This window comes from Leptinotarsa decemlineata, unplaced genomic scaffold, assembly GCF_025532065.1.
Source record: "Leptinotarsa decemlineata unplaced genomic scaffold, Ldec_3_MD MMD2_tig00026354_RagTag_RagTag, whole genome shotgun sequence".
Classification (NCBI taxonomy): Eukaryota; Metazoa; Arthropoda; class Insecta; order Coleoptera; family Chrysomelidae; genus Leptinotarsa; species Leptinotarsa decemlineata.
The window spans coordinates 10,498,899-10,522,552 of NW_027412702.1; the positions used below are offsets into that span (position 1 = coordinate 10,498,899).

General features: G+C 35.8%; 1 protein-coding gene across 2 annotated transcripts in view; it reads right to left on the reverse strand.

Annotated features, from left to right (window-relative positions):
• Positions 1 to 23,654, reverse strand: part of LOC111512561 (sperm-tail PG-rich repeat-containing protein 2) — an 83,027-nt gene that overhangs the window by 54,878 nt on the left and 4,495 nt on the right. For both annotated transcript variants that reach the window (XM_074184461.1, XM_074184462.1), the window contains exons 5-7: positions 17,093 to 17,311; positions 8,624 to 8,861; positions 7,753 to 7,997 (exon numbers count right to left, since the gene is read on the reverse strand). In XM_074184461.1, coding sequence (XP_074040562.1) covers positions 7,753 to 7,997; positions 8,624 to 8,861; positions 17,093 to 17,311 — 702 coding nt within the window. The remainder of the gene's footprint in view (positions 1 to 7,752; positions 7,998 to 8,623; positions 8,862 to 17,092; positions 17,312 to 23,654) is intronic.

A 23,654-nucleotide genomic window follows, 5' to 3' on the forward strand; every position in this document is an offset into this window, starting at 1 on the left:
GAATGAAATGTATTGAGGAATCTTTTAATATACCAGTTCACCTGAAGAAGCTGAAGTGTTGCGAAACGTTTCATAAGAAAAATTAATAACAGGAAAATTGTCTAATCGTTCATGGATGATGATATATAGAGGGAAATAGTGAGTAGAGATAGGAAAGAGAAAAATACTCATTGGTCGATTTCTCCCATATTAGGCACTCATAATCGTGGGTAAATTGAGGTAAATTCAATGGGATATATTTAAAGAAATAAATACAGAACAAAGATAATCATTAAAAAGGTCTCAGAGACAGTTTATCGACTTATTGAGACAGCTATCCATATCCCCGGCCAACCCTCATTTCCAGAGCGCACAAACACGAACACATACCGCCACCCCCTACCCGCAGGGATCGTGAGAAAAAGTGACGGGTACATGACTCGAGCAGCTTACGCAAACACACACATTTACATTTTCCGGTGGCGAAACTCAATTTTCGGACTTGAATGTGTGTGCGGAGGCCGGCTCCGTGTATATTAAATTTAACCAACTATGATAACCTGTCATAGCCATATCGACGTGTGCAGACGACCGCCACACCACGTGTTTCCTATAATGAAGTTTATGTCCGGCTGCACTCGAAGGTGGGCACACATTCCTGGGAGACGGCAAGAGGGTTGCATTCAGACATTGATATTATATAACAATTTTCCCGTATTTATCCTCAGAACGACAAGTCTAATGAAAAATACAGCTCATCGGGTCGTTTTTAGAGAGTGTCATAGGAATGGGCCTTTTCAGATGAAGAAATGTGCGTTTTTTCTTTCACTGAACTCATCTTCTCTAAGTTACCATCGATGAGCACCCATCCAGCTCCTTTTGAGAAGTAGACTGCTACTTGCAAATGTTTTTCTGATGAGCAGTCACTATGGGTTTCGAAAAAATCATTCAACTTGTAACGCTTCGAAAACGGTTTTACGACAATGACTATACAACAATTATTTTTAGACGTACCTCAATTTCTGATCAGTCACTATCACCACCGTATAGAAGTAAACTTCTACACGGTGCTAGCACTTAAAGCCTTGATTCTCGCGCTCAATTGTTATTTTCTGAAGGAACTAACTCTGTGGATCTGTGTCATCCGTCCTCGGGAACATAGGAAATAAAAAAGAGAGATGGAGAAGATCTCGTAAAATCTTTTCAGGTTCATCAATTGGCCATCATCGGCTTTTTTTTTAATGTAAATTGAAATTTGAATGATCTACTTTGTTTTCTGAGTTTCAAAAAATGTAAATTTTCTCAATCCACAACAAACATTCATAACTTGGTACTAGCACAGCAACATCCATAGGTTCGTTTCCTATTATTTCAGTTGAGAAGTTCCTCTTTCAACTTGCCACTGACCCTGATTCTCTAAAGTTGGTTATAAGTTCAATCACGTACTTTCGGTTAAGACGTTTATTAAGATTTCTGTCATTGAACAACTGTGCTGTAATATTAGTGCACCTTCCATTTTGATAATAAAGTTCAATTATAGATACTCTTTCGGTGGTTTTTTAAACCATTTTAAGGAAAATGATAATTCGAAATAATCATGAGGTACCAAATGTGGATGAATTGAATTCTCAATACTTCGAAGAGAATACCACAAAAACTGTGTTATTGTGAATAGCCCTGTAGTGCACATTGAAAAATTAGTATCGAAAGTAAAAATACTCGAATTGAATGGGTTATATTTTTAGGAGTGATTAATTTTTTGGGAAAGAAAGTTTTTGGCTTTCTACTACTCCAGCTGATACAAAAAAAAGAGATGAGAGAATCTTCCAGAGAAAGGAAGGAAGTAATCAATTTGAAACTCTATACATGAATGTGTAGATCATGTATAGTGATCACCAGTGAGGGTGACAGTGTTCCATGTGAGTACAATTTATTACCATTCATTCAAAGTAGAACTCATGTGAATGATATCTGATTCTTATTCCACAACAAATGTTTGAAATACAAACTGAGTATAGAAAAGTATCTTCTGTATAATTCAGTGTTCATATAGAAGTATTTGTTTCGAAAGAATTATTTTCTTTCGTATAATTCAATGTTTATATGGAAGTAGCTGTTTCAGGAGGATTTTCTTTCAGTTTGTGTCTGAAAGTTACTTCTTTGCATGATCTACACATTCATGTATAGAGTTTCAAATTGATTACTTCCTTCCTTTCTTTGGAAGATTCTCTCATCTCTTTTTTTGTATCAGATGGAGTAGTAGAAAGCCAAAAACTTTCTTTCCTAAAAATAATATTTACGTTCGTTTATTGCCAGATTTGAAGCGTTGAAAAGAGAAATCGATGACCTTCCATATGAGGTATTGCTTGATCTGTAATCTCATTTGAGGGGTGGATTTCACTCTGCCGAGAAGATTTAAGTGAGAAGGTTGATAAAAGACGCAAAATACTTCAGCCGTGAAATGAAAATCGACGGGTCCCACTGAATTTTTTTCCTGTCATTTCGGTATATTCCACACTATGATACATTCCAAAATGAAGACTCATTCGTTAGGGTAGAGTTCCAGATTTATTTTTAGGGTTCTCCCTATATTAATAAGATATTCTTCACCGTTCTAGATGAAGTTTCACAATCGGTTCACCAACATACAGTACTATTTAAAAGGCAAGGGTCGTACTTTTTACTGTACGATCCCAAGCCTTAAATTTCACAGCCTTCGAAATTCATCGTGATTCACTATTCGAAACTATTCGTGTTTCTGTATTTTATTACCTAATCTATGTCTAGCATCCCCGAGAAATACCGGGAAGAGTCCGTAGCGAAAATCCTTCCAATTCATCAATTCCAATAAACGTCGCTAAAAGTCGAAAGTTACGCGCAATCTTTCCTAATCGGAGTGCATTCAATTAGCGGCGAATTTCCATTAATTACCTAATTTACATCAATCTTATCCTGTTAAATAGAAAGCGATTTATCTTAATCAGCTTGTTATTGGGCGGAATGGTGTCGTTCGACAGTAGGAAGTGCTACTTCGTCAAGTAATTGGGAAAGTTCGTGTTTGGACCTCCTCCCGCCAACGCTGTCTTGTTGGCAAATACTTTCCCGCCCGGGCCTGGCAGGGGAATCAGAATCAACCCAAATGCCCGAAATGAGATTATCGATTATCGAAAAATTGACGACACGAGAAAAGAAGTAAATCCCCAAAGTTTCGTATTTCGCATATTAGATTTTCATCATTTATCACTGAAGGTTCAAAAGTGAATAAGGAAATGACTTTTTTCTTCTCTTCATCTAGTCTATATGAAACATAAAAAATTAGGGAAAATTAAACGAAAAGTGAAAACACTTTGAAAAATATAAATCAATCACAAATTTTAATTTCTTTCATGCCAATGGAAAAATCCGTCTCAAGCAATTATTTCAATATTATTAATTTTTTCATTCACTATTTCACAGAAACCTTAAACAATGTATTTGTTTGTTTTCATATATCATTGTCAGTAATTTCATTAGTTCGGACTTCCATTATCTAATATAATATAAATTGATTTGAAATCCCTGAAAAAAATAAAAGATTAACCGAAAATAACAATTTTTTCAAAACAAAAAACTGAAATTACAAGGAAATAACAAACAAAAAACAAACTACAACCAAAAAATTGAAATATTAATGAAAGCTGAAAATTAAAAAATATTATTAACAAAAATGAAAAATAAAAATTAAAAGATTCCAAACCAAGTTACGTCACGACGTTTCGTGTGGTAGTATCCACAATCGTCTTCGGGTGATAACTGGACTTATTCCTCCGAAATCCGACTATTTATAGGTCATTCGGGTGCTTTCTCCTTTCACCTATCGCCTCTTTCCCCTTTCCGCTTCTTTGGTTTTCAGCGGGAGATGACCGTTTGGCGGGAGTTGGTCGTTTTTCGCTTGATAAGAGGTTTCCATATGTTACGTATCTCTACGCTAGCTTGACTAAATGCGTTGTTGGACAACATATACGCGGCTTCCTTGAATTTTCTCCTAAACCAGTGTTCCTCTTTGTGGATGATTTCAGGTTGAGCCCACTTGATATTATGTTGATGAGTCCAAACATGCTCTGCTATTCCGGATTTGCTGGTTTCTCCTCGCTGTGCGTGTTTCTTGTGCTCAGCAATGCGAACTTCCAATGGCCTCTTAGTTTCACCGATGTATGATTCTCCGCACTCGCAGGGTATCCGGTAAATGCAATTCTTGGAATCGCATTTGATGGCCTGGTTTTTGTGAAGCTGCTACGGATAGTGTTCCCAGTTCTGAAACAGGTCCTGATGTTATACTTGGACCCAATTCTTCTTATCCTTTCCGATAATCCTCTGATGTAGGGAAGTACAAGTACTGGTTGTGGCGGTTTCTCTTCCTTGTGAAGCTCTTGCTGTGTTCTAGCTAAAGCCTGTTCTACCATCACTCTGGAGTAACCATTCCGTTGAAGGTAATTTTTGATGATGCGTGTTTCTTTTTCGAGACCTTCCTCTCTATTACTCTCAAAACGACACTAATGGTAACCATTGATAACGCGTTTGTATGTACTATGTTATCATTATTTTCATAAACTTCACCTCACGATTTGATCTCCACAAACTTTATTTGAAAAATATATCACGACATGTTTCGCTAACACAGTAGCTTCTTCAATAGTGATTTGAATAGTACAAGTTGCTTCTTACGCTAATTCTCTACAATTCTCACCTGAGTTACCTGAGGTACCTCTTCAATTATGATTACCTGAAGTATATTGCCACACTTCTACATCAATATTAATACTTCCTCAAAGAAACAGTTGTCATAAATCGCTGTTTCAGTGAAGGACATTTTCCGAATGTATTTAAAATCAACAAGGTAATACCCATCCATAAAAAAGGAGACCCGAATTCCCCTGATAATTACTGACCTATTTCAATTATACCTTTTTTGGCAAAAATCGTTGAAATTATCGCGAAAGAGCGACAAATGATATTTCTAATTGAACACAATATTCTACATTAACATCAATTCGGATTCATCAGAAATAGATCAACCACCGACGCAGTGCTTGAAGTCATCGAACAAGTGATTAGAAAGTAGAAAATGAAGACCATACGGTTTTAACAATGTGGGATCTGAGTAATGTGGGATCAGAGGATCAGCTTTGAAATTCTTCCAGTCTTATCTCTCATCTAGAAAGCAGGCAGTATACGTAAATGGTAATTCATCAGATGAAAGGTCTATGAATAATGAAATACCTCAGGGATCCCTCTTGGGTCCATTCCTTTTTCTAATCTGTATAATTACCAATTTGGTACTGAAGAGCCTTAGGGCAAGTGTCTTACGGCGAAACATCGATGTATACCAGTGAAGGTGACAGTGTTCCATGTAAGTGCAATTTGATACCATTCATTTAAAGTAGAACTCATGTGTATGATATCTGATTTTATTCCACAACAAATGTTTGAAATACAAACTGAGTAGAGAAAAGTATCTTCTGTATAATTCAGTGTTCATATAGAAGTATTTGTTTCCAAAGAATTTTTTTCTTTCGTGTAATTCAATGTTTATTTGAAAGTAGCTGTTTCAGGAGGACTTTCTTTCAGTTTGTGTCTGAAAGTTACTTCTTCGCATGATCTACACATCCATGTATAGAGTTACTTATTTTCAAATTGATAACTTCCTTCCCTTCTTTGGAAGATTCCCTCATCTTTTTTTTTTTCGTTTCAAGATGGAGTAGTAGAAAGCCAAAAACGTTCTTTCCCAAAAAATAAATGATCTAATATCTCAAATTTACTTGCAAATACCAAAGAAACCGAAGACAAAGCTGAATTTGTTTGAAGATGGTTGACAATGTTTCGTGGTGTATTTCATCAGTTCGGACTTCCATTGTCTAATATAATATAAATTGATTTGAAATCCTTGAAAAAAAAATTAAAAAAATCAACCGAAAATAACAATTTTATTAAACAAAAAACTGAAATTACAAAGAAATAACATACAAGCCAATTCAAAAAAAATAAAAAACTGAAATATTTATAAAAGCTGAAAATTAAAAAATATTATTAACAAAAAATGAAAAATAAAAGTTACGTCACGACGTTTCGATTGTTAGTATCCACAATCGTCTTCGGGTGATAACTGTGTGGATTGTGGATACTAACAATCGAAACGTCGTGACGTAACTTGGTTTGGGATCTTTTTATTTTTATTTTTTTTTAATATTTTTTTTTAGCTTTTATTAAAATTTCAATTTTTTATTTTTTTGGTTGTTGGCTTGTATGTTATTTCTTTGTAATTTCAGTTTTTAGTTTAATATCAAATTGTTATTTTCGGTTGATCTCTTTAATTTTTTTTTTCAGTGATTTCAATTTATATTATATTAGACAATGGAAGTCCGAACTGATGAAATACAAAGCAGAATACTGGTTTACATTCAACAAACTGAAACTTATAAGGGAAAAACTATATCTTCTTATACCAGGATAACAATCAGAACTCAAGTTGAATTGTTAGGTATAATTATAGATGAGTCGCTCCGATGGGAATCACATATTGACCATCTCTGTGAAAAACTCTCGACACAGTTGTTTCTACTTCGCCAGTTGAAAGAAGCATTGAGTCATAAAATACTTCTCATTTCCTCATTTCAACCTTTTTCACTGTCACCTTTCATATGGCACACTCCTTTGGGGTAGATCTACTTACGCGATCAGGGCTTTTCGCATGCAGAAAAAAGCCATCAGAATTACAGCTGGAGCTCCATTTGACGCACACTGTCAACCACTTTTTAGAAAATTGAGAATAATGTTTTTGCCCTGTAGGTATGTTGATTTTCTACTCACTGTTAAAAATACATAAAAACAAAATACTACTCTAAAAACACTCAGATCATCATAATTATAAAACTAGAAATGAGGGACAACTCAGACAGCCAAGATTTCGTTGAAATTTTCAAAGAGTACCTTTTACAAAATTGTTTTTATTATGTACATGATTTCATGAAAAGTACATATTTAGACTAAATCGCCTTATATTTTTTTAAACATAACTATTTAAATACATATTTAAGAATCTTTTTTTATAATTCGATTCGTCATTTGTGAACTATTTTTCAATCATTTTCAGAATTTATATTTGATGCTACTTTTATATTGTTCTCTCTATTCGCACACTAATTTGTACCAACTGTCTATGACTTGTCACAAATGTATATTCATAACGTGATTTAATAAAAATCTCTCTTTCTATCTATCACCAAACTAATATCATCTGCGTAGAGGTATTTTTCTGTCTATATTATTGATATATAATAGAAATAAGAGTGGCCTAAGTATAGATCTCTGGGGTACTCCCAACTGGATCGATCTCATTTCCGATGTTAACAACGAATGTCTACTATATAATAATTTGACCTATCAAAAAAAGAGTTAGAAATTATGCATAAACCAACGTTGCGGACGTTAATATGTGCATCCGTCTTCAGAGTTTTGACATCTGAAAATAAAGCGAACCAGTGAAGAAAAAACACGTTCATAAATCTCATTACAATTGTTACATTTTTTCAGATTGTGTGAGGTGAGAGTACCCAAAAGAGATCGATAATGTAATAAAACTTGAAATGGAGGGGTTATATTTTAAGGAGTGATTAATTTTTGGGAAAGTTTTTGGAGTAGTAGAAAGCCAAAAACTTTCTTTTCCAAAAATAATTAAAATGTGTTGAAAATAAAAGCAAAATGAGTTGAAACCTCTAGTACATATAATAAACTCACCATTTTGCCGCACTTTTTCGGAAATCGTTTGACTTTTGACTTGAAGACACTCGAAACAAAAATCCTGCACTTATTTTCACCGGCCACGGTATAATCGAAAGGACAAGGTCTGTTGATCACATCTTTACTCAACTCCAAATTATTTCTAGCTGAAGATGTGTTGAAAGGAGGTCGAAAGGTCGAATATCGAGTTGCCTTTTGTAGTTTTTCCAAAATTGGGCTTTTTATTTGATAAACATCAGGTCCTATAAAAAGTTTGATAACAAAACTTACATTGAATAAAATTATCTAAACGGAACAAGTCGTTCAGGCCAGTCTCACCTCCCTATACTGTAGGTTAATGGACTGGCAGAAAACAACTATTCCCCTCGCTAATGCCACGAAGGGCGTTGGTTTATATCTGACAGGTATCAGTGCAGGAATCTTCACTGAAGTATTTCTTGCATATGCTGTTGGCGATACAACTGCCGGAATCAATTTTCAATTGTTGAATTAAGAGAGGCCAAATTGCCCAAAACCGGTCTGTAAGTGTGCTCATTCAATAATAATTGAAAATCGATTCCGGCAGTTGTGTCGCCAACAGCATATGCAGGAAATACTTCAGTAGAGATTCCTGCACTGACACCTGTCAGATATAATCAAATGCCCTTCGTGGTATTAGCCAGGGAAGTAATTATTTTCTGATAGGTATCAGTCCATTCACCTATATTGTAGGGAGTTGAGACTGGCCTAAACGAATTGTTCCTTTAGATGATTTGATTTATAGCCAGTCTTCAAGTATACCCACTGACTATATGTGAAAAATTACACTGAATACTTTCAAACGTTATGCTGACAATGAAACAATAATCAACATCTGAAGTGAACTCACCTGGTTTACTGTCAATTTTCTTTTTGGGAAATCTAGGTGCTTGTATTTGAAATCCAGTTTCCTTCTTCGATAGAGTGTATTTGGTCTCCGACAAGGTATAGGTATCTGGTGAAGGCGTTTCATTGCAGTAATTTATGAATCTCTCACTGGAGATGACAAAAGGTTTAGGTTTGATGCCGTCACATCTTCTACAGGGATTCACCTTCGAAATGTCGTAGTCAGCTGGTCCGGGAAAATTCTGAAATTAGGTTACGATGTTATCTAGCTGTCCCTATGGACATGTCGAAACTTGGGGTTTAGGTCCAAAAACAAATCCATTGGATTTATGTGATGATTGTCAGACCAATGATCACTTATAGTGCAGTTGCCTGGTGGACGAATGCTTTGCAGAAAACGGCCCAGGCGAAGCTTTCTGGCTTACAGAGACGGGCTTGTCTGGCCATCAGTGGTGCCATCAGTACCACACCGTCAGCGACCATGGAGAACCTTTCCACATTTTTTTGGAGAGAGAGGCTAGATGGACTGGATATAGACTTGTGCACATTGCCAATTGCACAAATCAATTTAATGCAGAGTGCACCACTGTTGACTTTATGCCTCCAACTGTCAACTACGAACTGCCTTATAAAGTTCTGTTCCCGAGTAGAGAGGACTGGATCCTCCGGGAGGAGGAAATATTAAGAGCGGATAGCTGTTTTCAGTCACAGACCCAGGACAGAGATATCAACCTGCCTAAGAACCTATGCGACTGTATTTCGGGCGGAAATTTATGCTATCGAATTGTGTGCGGAGAGATTGGAAGAATCCAACCTCATACACAAGTCAATAAAAATATTCTCGGACAGTTAAGCGGCGTTGGAAGGTCTTGGCTTCTACCGAGCCACTTCTAAATTGGTAGCAAATTGCCAAAAACGACTCTCCTCGATAGGAAGACTCAACACATTGTCTCTGGTCTGGATTCCTGGCCATACTGGCCTGGAAGGCAATGAGGCTGCTGACTCCCTTGCAAAGGAGGGTGCTGCAAGCAGCTTCATCGGACCAGAACCTGTCATTGGCATCGCTTTTGTCTTTGCCAAACAAAGATTGAACACCTGGATGGCAAGAAGATTTATGGCAGAATCTTCCAGGATTGGCTCACTCCAAGGCGTTTATTCACCCTCCGAAGCTTAATACCAAACAGTTGTTGGACTACAGTAGGGCCTTTTACAGGTCACTGTCATTTGAATCATTATATCCAGAGACTCGAACTGTCGGAAGACAGTGTGTGTCGCCTCTGATTAGAAATTGATGTAACAGCAGAGCACTTAATTTGTGCTCGCCCCGCTGGGGACTGAATCAGGATTTTAGAGTTCGGCAGAGCCGTACTCTTACCATCTGACCCGAAAGATCACCCACCATACAAACCAGTCAGCTTCGATGAGAAGCTGGTTTTATTTGGTCGAGTGCGAATTGGTGTGAGCCGGGTTGCGGTGGAGGATCGAATAAACTCACTCACTTTGGACCTAGCCTAACCTAACCTATCTAGCTGAAATCAGAGCCAACACCGTAATGTATTGGTGAACTCAATTGTTCTGAAAGAACAGGCTTGAGTGAAGGCAATGACATTCACCCTTACGAAGACGCCATCTGTGGAATCCGCAGAGCCCTCAACACACTGGTTTCAACTAGTTGCCATATAATTGAAACAAGAATTTCGTTTGGCAGTCGATATCGAAGCTAAGCTACACAACTGACTGCCTTGGAAAGTCTGGTTATAATCTTTGAAAATCGTGGGTAGAATATTCTGTCAATCCCATAGATGGCGACTTCGAAAGGAAAGATGTCATTACTATTACTTTCAAACAGTGATATTTAATTTTTCAGTCATTCATGTATTCCCTTTGTAAGTCAGGGTATTATCTGCTCATATTCGATAATGATACTGTTCATTAGGAATCAGGGTTAGGAATCACACGTTGAAAGGTAAGATCTCGTTAGTCTTAGCACGCACAAGTTTCGAGTTTTGAGAGTTGTAATTCGTAGAGGGGCGACTGATGGTCGCCCCCTACGTGAATTCCGATGTTTAAATGAAAGTGGTTGTTTCAAGAGGGCTTTGTCTTCCAGTTTGTATCTAAAAGTAACTTCTACACATCTTCGTGAAGAGTTTATTTTTTTCTATTGAAAGTTTTCAACATTTTTTGTTTGAAGATGGAGAAGTAGAAATCCTGAACCTTCCTTTCCCAAAAACTAATATCTGCTAAAAATTTACTTTATTTATTTAAGTGAAAAATTTGATAAGACATTGTATATAGTCCCTCTCCAGTTGAATAAATAGACTGTTTTACCAAATTTCTTTCAGCTATGTTGGTCGGTATTGATGTTGAAGGTTGAAATAGACTATTTTTGTGTATTTTTCAGCAAGTGAAAATAAAGTAAAAATATTTGAAAGTTTTCTGAGTTCTTATTTTCGTAATCGAGTTTTGACACCGTCTGACTCAAAATAAGTGTGACGACTGTTTCAAAAGAGATACATACCTTTCGAGAACACACAAATTTTGAAATGAAATTCGAAATATACACCTCTTCTTACGTTTCTACACAGTAGAATCACGGACATTGAATTGTATCCTGCAATGACAAGGAAAAATACTCCGAAACCGGTTTGCAGGAGATCACTCGATTGATTTCGAAGATGTGTCTGTAAGAATTTCCTCTGTGACGTAACTTGCACAAATATTCATCAGATACAAACTCAATGTTTATCGTGGCATCGGCCAAAAAATTAATTGTTCTCCTACAGGCATTTCCCGGGTCCTATTTTGTAGGAACGTTGAAAGGGGTGGATATTTTGAATTTTATTTGGAAATATTCATTTATTTACATAACAGTTTTATGACCTTTCTGCGTTCCATATTTTGGTACCATATTGGTACTATTTATTGAATATTTTCCAAATTCTCGTGGACATAATTAATTGAAACTATCTCTGGCACTTTGTAGCATTGCCTAGAACGGAGATCTTCGCCCTATTTCATTCAGGTGTCCTGTAAATGGAAAATATCCAGTGAATAGCTCTGTAATTACTCTAAGCCGATTTCTGCTGTGTGCAGTTTTTCACTTCTATTTTTAGGCGGAGCCTTTATGAAGTTTTACCATGTACATTTTTAGGTATATTTTCCAAGTCTCCACGTCTTCATTTTGGTTTATTGACCCATTTCCTGAACTGGTTCTATACCACAGTGTTTGGTACCCCCAACTGGGCCACCACAATGAGCTGATGATTCGTATCTAGAACATTTAGCTTTTTCTTTGCCTATGGTTCCCCAATTTCCAGACACCTAGAATTCCGCTTGATTTACTCAAAAACGCAGATTAGTTATCACAAATCCTTATTTTTTTTCTGAATATATCTGGTTACATTTCATTTCGTCTTGGTTGGTGGTCGATGGAAGTTATAATCATGACGTGGTTTTTGTGGTACAAGAAGTTATTAAAAAGTCTTACACGAACATGATACTGGTGACTATAATAATGGAAGTAATGACATCAAAAAAGGTAAATCTGTTTAAAAAATTTGTTCAAAATCTGTTTTTCCGTTAACCAGCTGTCGCACCCCTACGAATGACAACCCTCAGAAGTCGAAACTTGTGTGAGCTGAGGATTAACGAGGTCTTATCTTTTAAGGTGTAATTCCTAACACGGGTTGGACGATAGCAAGTGGAAATCGATCGTTCAGCCTGGGGCTTGAACCAGTGACCAACACTGCGGTTGATTTGAGTGAGTGAACAAAGCACCCACGTCGAACCGCCTGGCTACTGACCGAAATATAGAATATATTTTTGAACTGAGCTTAGTATTATCAATTTCTCCAACTGCTTTAAGATGGTAACAATATTGGTCCGGGAGTGGGATAATATTGAAGTTTATTTTCATTAGATGTCTTCAATAGAACCAAAACCTCGAAGGAAAAAAATCACATTTCGGCAATTATCACCGAAACGCAACCATAGCTTCGCTGCTTTTCTCTGGAGCCTACTCAATCCGCGAAGTTTGCTAATGGCAAAATAAACGTCGAAAGACGTCTCCGCGAGTTATAATATATTCCCTCTGTTGACTTTCCGTAATTAATTCGAAACTCTGTCCACATTATTAATTCCACCGTGTCGCGCGTGATACAGGATTATATTTTCGTTCACTTGTAACTATAGAAGAATTTGAGAGATTTATGGTATATATTCCGGTAGTTCGGTCGACGAAGTGATAATTGCCAAAGGAAATCAAAAGGTGTCGGAGTTGGAATTGCCATTAATTTCTTGTGAGAAAATTCAACAACGTCTTCAAAGAGGAGGAAATTTCTTCCTATTAGAGGTTTCTTTTATTGTTTTCAGGCATGATCCAACCATAATATCATAGATGAAGCTCTAAATTATTTTATATTTGTTACAAACCATTGTTATATGTAGTCTCAAGAAGATTGAAGTTATCATATTATAAATAGCTTTTCGAATAATCGAAGAATTTAGTTGCTAATGGGAGTAGTTGGGGTGTCTGCTCACCTACGAAAAGCTTATTACGTTCGTGCCGTCCGTGTTTGAACTAATTATAAAAAATAGTGAATGTGTCTCAACAAAATTCCTTGTAGTTTGGCTAGTACAAAACTGAATAGTTTTTCACCCGCTCATGATGATTTTGCAGTAAATAATTTCAAACAACGCTGAACTGAATTGGAAATTAAAATTCCACAGATTTCTGTCGGATATAATTCCATCCGTGTCCATCGTAGTAGCAGCCACGACAATAGTAGATATTTTTTCATATCCCACTGTGTGAGTATGACTCTGAGTACAATCAGTGTTAAACCTTGAGCGCCATCTGATTGTTGAAAGCCCTGTCACGGTAATGTGGGTCAGTGCCTTGATAAACCTTCTTTTCTTTGCTCCTCGTAAGACACTTGATGAACCCTATTAGTAACCAAAAAACTCATTCCTAAGTCTACACAGAAAACAAACGACGACTAAATAATCCCAATTGCTCTACCTATAACATCGGATCAAAAACAAGAGATTCTCAGTTCCCCAACTCTGGAACTCTGGATCACCTTTCGAAGAGCAGGATATCTGATAAATCTCCGTTGCATCAAATTCATGAGCAGTAGAAGAAAAATCTACATCAGAAAAACTGAAACATTTTCTCTGAACAGGCCAGCAAACGGTCATGATTAAACAATGATTCACTCAAACCACCAGAGGTGGAGAAACCCTAACTGGCTGAATCTTAAGTATCCATGGGAGGGGGTCTCACTGAAATGCGTAGCATGAGATCTACTTCGCAAGCTACACATTTGTATTTGCTTACCTACCTAGTCTGAAAAAATTTATCATGGTCTGTCAACTTTGGGGTGAATGATTCTTCACAAAGAAATTCAGGGTCCATCTCGCTGGAACCAGATCAGGTTTTCTGCATTTCGAAAAGGCTAACTCTTGCCAGCTGGCTTGAAAGATCACTCATGAAATAAAGTAATCAGTTTCAATTGGTAGAGTTGAATACATGTGAGCCACAAGGAATGATTTTTCACCGCATGAAGTTACTTATGTACGGTGGAGCATCGATTGAATTAGTCGAATATCAGACAGCACTGATATCTTGGTGAAATCTGTCCTGGACACAGTTGACAATACACATAACCATCCAAATGAACCACAACAAAACACAATTTTAAATGGCAATATACAAGAAACCTACACAAACAAGCTCCACCATACCTAAAAATTCAAACCATCCACCATCACACAAAATGGCTGCCTATAATGCATTCATATACAGAATGTTGAGGATATCACTTAGCAATGAAGCCCGGAACAAGAAACGGAAAATCATATACCAAATAGCGAACGAGAACGGATACACCCAAAAGATAAGTTACCAAAAATTAAAAACTTCACATATGCACGGTGTCACCAACAAGAGCTAACCGCACATTTGTGGTTTCAATTAGAAGACCTAGAATTCCCAGGCATCATGTAACATCACCACGTAGGCAGCTATAGCTACCTGCGTGACTTCCGGGTCCAGGATATAAATACAGAGATATAAATATTAACGAGTGTGTATAATATACATCAGAAAGAGGAAATTCGTGGACAGAACACTCAAAAAATAAGGGCAAACCGCGGACACGTGTTTCTGGCTATTGGCCTCATCAGCGCGGTGCAGCCAATTGCAAAGATGGACAACAACTGGTTACCAAAAATGAAAAACATCACATATGCACGGTGTCACCAACAGGAGCTAACCGCACATTTGTGGTTTCAATTAGAAGACCTAGAATTCCCATCTAACATCACCACGTAGGCAGCTATAGCTGCCTACGTCACCTGTGTGACTTCCGGGTCCAGGATATAAATACAGAGATATAAATATTAACGAGTGTGTGTAATATAAATCAAAAAGAGGAAATTCGTGGACAAAACACTCAAATTTTCCCTTTTGATTTATATTATACACACTCGTTAATATTTATATCTCTGTATAGCTGCCAGAGTGTTATTATTGTCAAGATTTTCTCATCTATGGTTTGCAGGTATATTTCAGCATTGAGGAAGAACACAACTCAAAACTTAACTTCCTGGATATAACCATAGGATATAACCACAACAAAACACAATTTCAAATGGCAATATACATGAAACCTACACAAACAAGCTCCACCATACCCGCAAGTTCAAACCATCCTGCCTATAACGCATTCATATATAGAATGTTAAGGATACCAGCAATGAAGCCCGAAACAAAGAATGGAAAGTCATATACCAAATAGCGAACGAAAACGGATACACCCAAAAGACAATAGATAAACTAGAAAACAGAATCAAACAAAAAATACACAACAAGGATCAAGCCAATCCAACAGACAAAACAACACAACAACACAACGATGGACAGCATTTACGTACGTAGGACACCAAACCAAAAAACTAACAAACGTCTTCAAACCACTGAACATCAACATCACATACAAACCAAACACGAAGATAACACAAAAAATAAACAACTTTGAAAAAGAAGAAGATAAAGACCAAAACGGGATATACAGTATACAATGCTCGGACTGCAACAAATTCTATATCGGCCAAACCAGGAAAAAACTTATCCAAAGGTACAATGAGCACAAAGGCATACTTAAATCCAACAGTATATAAATCAAACCTCGCAACACACGCCATACAAAACAAACATAATTTCCCCCACCAGAGAACATGAAACTCATAAAACAAGTCAACAAGGGAAACCGCATGGACATTTGGGAAAACTTGAACATCTATAAAATTAACAGTCATGAATCACTTATTGAGGAACAAGTACAAATCAAAACACAACAAGACCTCAGATTCAATATATTAAACAAAACCATACATATTCGTAGAGAAGATCTATAACACAAAGAAGAGTACCTGTTGCAGTACAAATACAGGTAAATTTACCTAAAGTACCTGAAATACCTGAGTTGAGACGTTCTGACCGTATAAACAGGCAGACGACAGGATGACAAGTTCAGTTTGAGGAGTGCCTAGAAGATGACAGTATGACCAGCTGTCGAAAGTGCTCGCAGATAATTAATAGAAGATATAAAGCTTCAAATCGTTTTTGTAAAATTTAATATTAAAATACTGAAAATGAAGGAAAATTAGTTGCATCATTCTATATATATATATATATATATATATATATATATATATATATATATATATATATATATATATAATATTAACTTCTATTTATTATATGCGAGCGCTTTCGATAGCTGGCTGTGTTTATTTTAATATTTTTTCAAGCATTCGATAGCTCATTGTAAAACGTGATACCTTTATAATATATATATTTGTTTTCATTTTTATTAAATTTAGATTGCCTGATATCTTGTCAAATTCTGGAGGTCTGGATAATGAGTTATTTCACGTCTTTCCTGAATTTGAAAGCATTTTGTATTTCTCATGAAGTAGAGTAAGATAATTACTTTTTTTGCAAATATAAATTTGAATTATTGTAAATAGTATAAAATTCTGAAACAAACTATGAAATGTAGAGAGACAAAACGATTCTATAAGTATTCTGAATATATTTAAACTTTTTGGAGAAACACAATATTTCGAAATCTCCAATCGACTAGACCTGAATACAAAAATAGTTTCAAATTAGTAAAAATCATTTGAGAAAGTCAATATCCTTGTTTTGTTCAGAAAACCAATTAGGTGATGTTCGACCACAATTTTAGAATTGAATAAATTCATTTCTTGTTCCTGAAATATTGAGAAAATTCCTCAAAATGTTTTCTTGCATTGCCTTTATTATTTTTTAATTACTCAAGTTATTTGACAAAAATACGTATTTCGTTTTTTCGAACCGCACACAAAGAAACAAACCACTTCCTCTGTAATATATTTTCAATCCAGTAGGTTGTTTTTAAAAAAATACAGTATTATACACACTCACCTCCCTTTTCAATTTCATTTCCTGGGCATCCAGGAATCTCGGCACGAAAGTCAACAGTCTCGCCATCTCTCGGAATTCGTCATTTTTGACGTCTCGTGTGCACGCAGGAATCTTCACATTGTAACTGCCCGGGCCAGGAGAGTCATCTGCAGCGTAAATGAATCGCTTTCCCGATCTCTTGGACCACTTGTTACCCCTGTATGGATCATCAGCAGGTTCCTGCAAATAAGGCAATGGTCTAGACATGCACATACCTGCATTGTAATGCCGAGATATGACAAAGGTGATTGAATCAGAGTTATAAGATTTTATTATATAGCAGACTTTGAGACCTATCATGCTGTATCACTAAATAGTATAAAATAGTCGCTTCCCGCTGTCTGTCCCTATGTATACGTAGATGTTTAAAACTACGTAACGGATTTTGATGCCAGTTTTTTCAATAGATAGAGTGATTCAGGAGGAAGGTTAATCTGTTTATAACATGCATGATATAGTAGAGAAACACTGATGATTTCAGAGGATTCTAATGCGATGTCGTAAATAAGCACATTTTTGTGCTTGCATAGGCCTTTTCATCACAATTTTTTTGTGGGCATGCGTCAGTATCAGCCATCTTTTTCGTACTTTTTTTTGTAAACAACCATGTTAAAGAGCCCGCAACTCATGTTTTGAAAATTAAAATATAAATTGAAGTTTATTAATTGTAGAAAAGTGAAAAAAAATAAAGTAGTAAGTCAAAATACTCTATTATAATTATGTTATCTGTACGAAAAGGAACAACAAAACGATGTTGTTATGGAGTATGTAAAAGTTATACACGATACAAATCATTCAAAACCAACACATACTATTTTATAAATTTGCCAAAGCCTTGCCTTTTGAATATCGCAAAAAACAATCAAATCATCAAGCAAATTACATATTGAAGCATGTGCAAAATGTGAATTAAAGGTGAAAAAATGTGGCAGGAGTGACCGAGGCTTTAAACCTATTGATGATGTTACCAAAGATATTTGCTCACTACTTTTTGTTGAAGAAAGTGGCCCAACTGAATAAAACCCTGATCTTTTGAGCTATCAGGAATTTCAACATACGTACATTATTCCCTATTGAATTTATGACTGTAAATTTCATATATATTATATTATATTATATTATATTATATTATATTATATTATATTATATTATATTATATTGAATATTTCCCTTTAATAAAAATTACTAAACATATTCAATTCAGTATTTACATATTTGTCTAATTAATAATGTCATATGTACAGCCTCAAAATATTAATGGATTAATTTATTTATTAGTTCCATGAGTAATACTGTTGTCAACTAAAATATATTTTCAATTACATCAAATAAATTGACATTATTAATAAGAATAAAACTGTAAATACTATTTTTCTATATGTTTTTAGATAGTAAATAAATGCTGATACCTAACCTCTCAATCAGCTTACTTTTTTTCCTTTTTACGGACGCCCATGACGTTTTAACCACCTTTTTAATTGTTCACAATTATGAGTCTCAACTGAATTATAAACAACTGAAGCAACATCAATGGCTTTTTCCAATAATTCATTTGTTTGTAGAGATAATATTCCTTGCCCAGCCATTGTTGATTAAAACAGCACGAATGTTTTGAATTGCCGCCATTTCAATATGACGGTTACGCTTGCGCTCGTCTTATGATGAAAAGGCCTACTGCAAACACTAGCTGTACTACAGTATTGTACACCTTGAAAAGGTCTACCAAAAAATATTGGATGGTGTATGTCTATCTCGTAGAGAAAACGCACAATAACCATTTTTTATCCACCAAGCGATTTTAAGCTTATCCAATTGAGTACCTCAAATACATTGTACATTTAATATAGATAAATATGGTCCTTTACAGCATGTAATTTGAATGAATATTTTCGAAGATATTACAGATTGAAAATACAGGGTCATAGCGGTTGCGGCGGTACCGACCGGGGATCCGGCGGCGCGTATCTATAAATCGCGCATCAAAAGCCACTTTTTATGATTAGCAGCGATCGCACACGTTTATTTGTATATAGGTTGTTCCTTAAACACATGCTAATATTCAAGGAGGTAATTCTTAGACTCATTTTAAGAAAAAAACTTCCAATGGACGTATGTCCTAAACGCCTTAACTTTTGAGATACAGGGTGGCAAAGTTTTCAAAAATAATCAGTTTTTTAATAATAACTGAGATAATTTTGTAGACATCTTTGGCATATTTGGTACATATGTTCCATGCCTCAAGACGCATTTTCTGATGTACACAAATTTGTATTTTTTCAAACAGTGGCATCCCTACGGGTTTCGAATTGAATATTTTTGGGGAAAAAGTACTACGCCAATGCTTTCTTTTCAAAATGAAATCATTTTTAAAATCCTCATTTATTTTTGAGAAAATTTGATCTCCTGGTATTTCTTTGTCCGACGCATGATTTTCACTCAAAAAAATAAAAATCGACAGAAAGCAAATTAAGAAATTAGATCAATTCTAAAATGAATGAGAATCTGAAAATTGCTTTATAACGCATTACCAATTCCCTAATAATATTTGAAAACATAATCTGCAAAAAAATAAATTTTTCACAAAAACGAGTTTCATTTTATTTTGTGCCAGTAAGTCTAAACGAATAGCACAAATTTGTTGATTAGTAATAATACCAAAACTGATGATAAAAATTGTTGGAAGTGGCCACCTGCACTTAGTATGCATGCTTCCGCCCTTCAACGCATGGAATTACGCACCCGTTCAAATATTCCCGGCGTATTTCGTATAGTTTCACACGAGGCAACTATTCGCTCTCTTAAATCTTCTAAAGTATTAACGGGAGTAAAGTGAGAGTTTTAAGGTGACCCCATGAAAAAAAATCTAAACTGTTGAGATCGGGGGATCTTGCTGGCCATTGCTGAGGTCCTCCGCGACCTATCCAACGATTAGGATGAACTGTATTTAAATGGTTTCGTACAATTGCACTGAAATGAGCAGGGGCGCCATCGTGCATGTACCATATTCGATTCCTTAACGCAAGTGGCACATCTTCCAATAACCCAGGTAAGTCTTCTTCGAGAAAGTGTAAATAAGAACGACCATCAAGGCGTCCTGGTAGAAAAAATGGGCCCATTAGATGATCACCTATAATTCCTGCCCATACATTAACCGAAAATTGGTGTTGGAAATGGGTTTCGGTTATTGCATGGGGATTTTCTTCAGCCCACACATAATTGTTATGGAAATTTTGAATGGCATTCCGAGAAAAATTTGCTTCGTCTGTGAACAAAATGTGTGTCTCAAACTGCGGATTTAGTGCAATACTTTGTAGATACCACTGACTGAACTTCACACGCTGTGGAAAATCTCTGGGGAGTAATGCCTGCACTCTTGAAATATGGTATGGGTATAACAAAAAATCAACCAAAATACGCCAAACAATTTGATGACAAATATCCAGAGTTCTAGCGATCTTCCTCGTACTCGTCTCAGGATGTTCCTCAATTTCTTGCAGCACCGCTTCCTCAATTTCAGGAGTTCTTACTACACGAGGTCTACCTTCCGGAGTCCCTTTCTTGAAACTACCAGTTTCCCCAAGTCGACGATGAATATTTGAAAAGGTTCCGCTATCTGGTAAGGCACGATTAGGATATCTTTCCTGATAAATGCGCCTGGCTTCTGTTGCATTACCATTGGCAAGGCCATATACGTAATGCATTTGCGCCATTTCCGCATTCGTATAATTTACCATATTTACTGATATTCAGAAAAACAGCGGACTACCAAAATAATTTCAATAACACTTCAAAATCAATCAAAATGGTTACTTTAAACCAACATCAATATTAACTACTGACGTTTGTACATACAGAGAATTCGTTTTTTATTGCTATGGTGGGTACGCTGTTTTTTCTGCTTTTAATCTTTAAAAGAAATCACATATCGACAAACTCCATATTTCCAAGAGGTGCAGTAAATAAATTCTGCTACACGTCATTTATTCCAGGATAACTAAATTTATGTTTTCAAAAATTATTAAGGGGTGCTGCGTTATGACGTAATTTTAATTGAGAACAGTGCATCTGACAACAAACAAATACCTTTTAGATCCTCAATTATTTTGCAACAAATCTGATCTCTTAGTTTGCTTTCAGTCGATGCACGATACCGCATCAGATTTTTAAGGAATTTATCCTTAAGTATAGCGATTTTTAATTTTTTGAGCAAAAACCATGCGGCGGACAAAGAAAACCCAGCAAATTTTTAATTCAAGATAAAGCAGTGGCGTAGTATTTTTTTTTGGCAAAAATATACATTTCAAAACTCGTACGTACGCCACTGGCAGAGAAAATTAAGAAAATTGTGCATCAGAAAATGCGCCTTGAGGCATGGAACATATGTACCAAATATGCCAAAGATGTCTACAAAATTATCTCAGTTATTATTAAAAAACTGATTATTTTTGAAAACTTTGCCACCCTGTATCTCAAAAGTTAAGGCGTTTAGGACATACGTCCATAGGACGTTTTTTCCTTAAAATGGGTCTAAGAATTACCTCCTTAAATATTAGCATGTGTTTAAGGAACACCCTGTATTCAGTATTAACATCGCACCCGTGCTTAGCCGGGGCGGTCGCTAGTATACACTAAAATTACTACCAAGCAAGAGAGCCGTATTACTGTACAAAAATATGTTTCTAAGAAATATTTTGTGATAAAATTGTATAAATTGCTAAGGGAATCTTTGATAATAAATTAATACCAAAGTTGATAACGTTCTGATATTTCAATAATAGTAAGTCATTAGGTCTTAGACCCCGTTTTGCGACATATACACTTTTCTTAGTTGAGCAGTGAAAGAATCACCCTCATGTATATTATGCCATTTTTTATAGTTGTCGAGTTATAAATTTTTCAATGCTTCGGCTTTAATTCGACTTCATTTTTTCTAGAAGAATTTACTATTATGTTAGAGTGAAAAGGACACTGTACAATTTTAGCTTTGACATAGTTAATCAAGAAACTGTCACATTGACGTTTAAGATTTGTATTGAGTTAGAGAATAAACATTTTATATTTTCTGAGAGATTCAAATTTTCTTTGATATTTTTCATAACCTGGTCCTTATGAATTGTTTTTATGCATCAAATAATCATCGGTTTAGAATCACAGTACGGTGAGAAAATGTTTACCAATACTGAAAAAATCACTTTCGAACAAGGCTATATTGAATTTTCAACTTTGATTTGGACATTGCTGAAAATGTTTTACAGTTTCTTAGTAATTTTCAAAACCTTTCGAAATCGTAAGCTTTGAAAATAATGATAACAAGTGGTCTAAATGGCTGATAATTGCTAGAACAAGCCTTCTAATGTACGTAAATGGAAATTTCCAGAGATGATTATTTATTTTTGAAATGCAGTAAATGCAAAATTTTTTCGAACTTCAGTTTCAGTTTAATACTAGAACGATTTATGAAAATTAAACGAGAAATTCATTTCATAACATTTTTCTCGGTTTCCCTCAATTTTTATCGTATCCACCGTTCTACAGACAGCGAATGTTTTCGAAGGTTTAACCTGTTCAACTGGAAAGTTAAACTGGAACCCTTGACATATACTGAATTTAAAATGATTACAACTTCCACCAGAACTGCAACACTTTTTTCGAAGCACTTTTCGCCAACCAAATGGGTACGAACTAGACTCATCTCAGAAATTGGACTAGACTATTTCTAGTTCATTTCGTGATCATTTCTACTCGATAGGTAGAATGTGCATTAGATTCAAGCAGCCAAATGTTTTTCTAGAATGTCATAGAGAAATCATAATGAGTAATGATATTTTAAATTCAAATAACTATTTTGAAAAGTTTAGTTATCATCATTTTTGAATAACCTATACTGAAAGTCCAAAGTCCCGCCAAGTCAGTAGACAAGTCTGAATAGCAAAGGTAGTATTAAAATGAATTTTTATTCATGAATCGACATGTGAATCATATCCTACCTAATATTAAACAAAGTAGAACAGCCTTCATGGCAGATGATAAATGTGTCAAAGCTATTTCTCACGTTTATTGTCTGTGGTATGTAGACGTTTCGTCAATAACTGCGGTAAATCTTGTCAAAAGCAGCGAAACAGCACAATACTACTCAAAAGTATACGCTAAGAGAACAACTAGGGCACTGCGTCCGTTGCCTTTTCACCTTGAATGCGCCTACCAAGTTCTGTATCTGTAGAGTAGGGAGGATAAGTGTTGGCTCATAGCACTTAGGCCACATGTGACCCATTGTATATTCTCCCGAGGAGTTGTCCTCCAAGGTCATCGTCCATCGTGTCCTTTCCAGGAAGGTGGACAGGTCACTGGGAGATATCTCCTTTATATCGGCAGGTGTAAGCCAAGACTCGCCGAACACACACTCTCGTATTGACAATAACTCCGGACACTCGCATATGACATTCCTGTTCACACATCGAGCATAGAGGTGTGTCCACTAGCCCCATATTATGGAGGTGTTTCCTTAGTTACAGTGGCCAGTCAG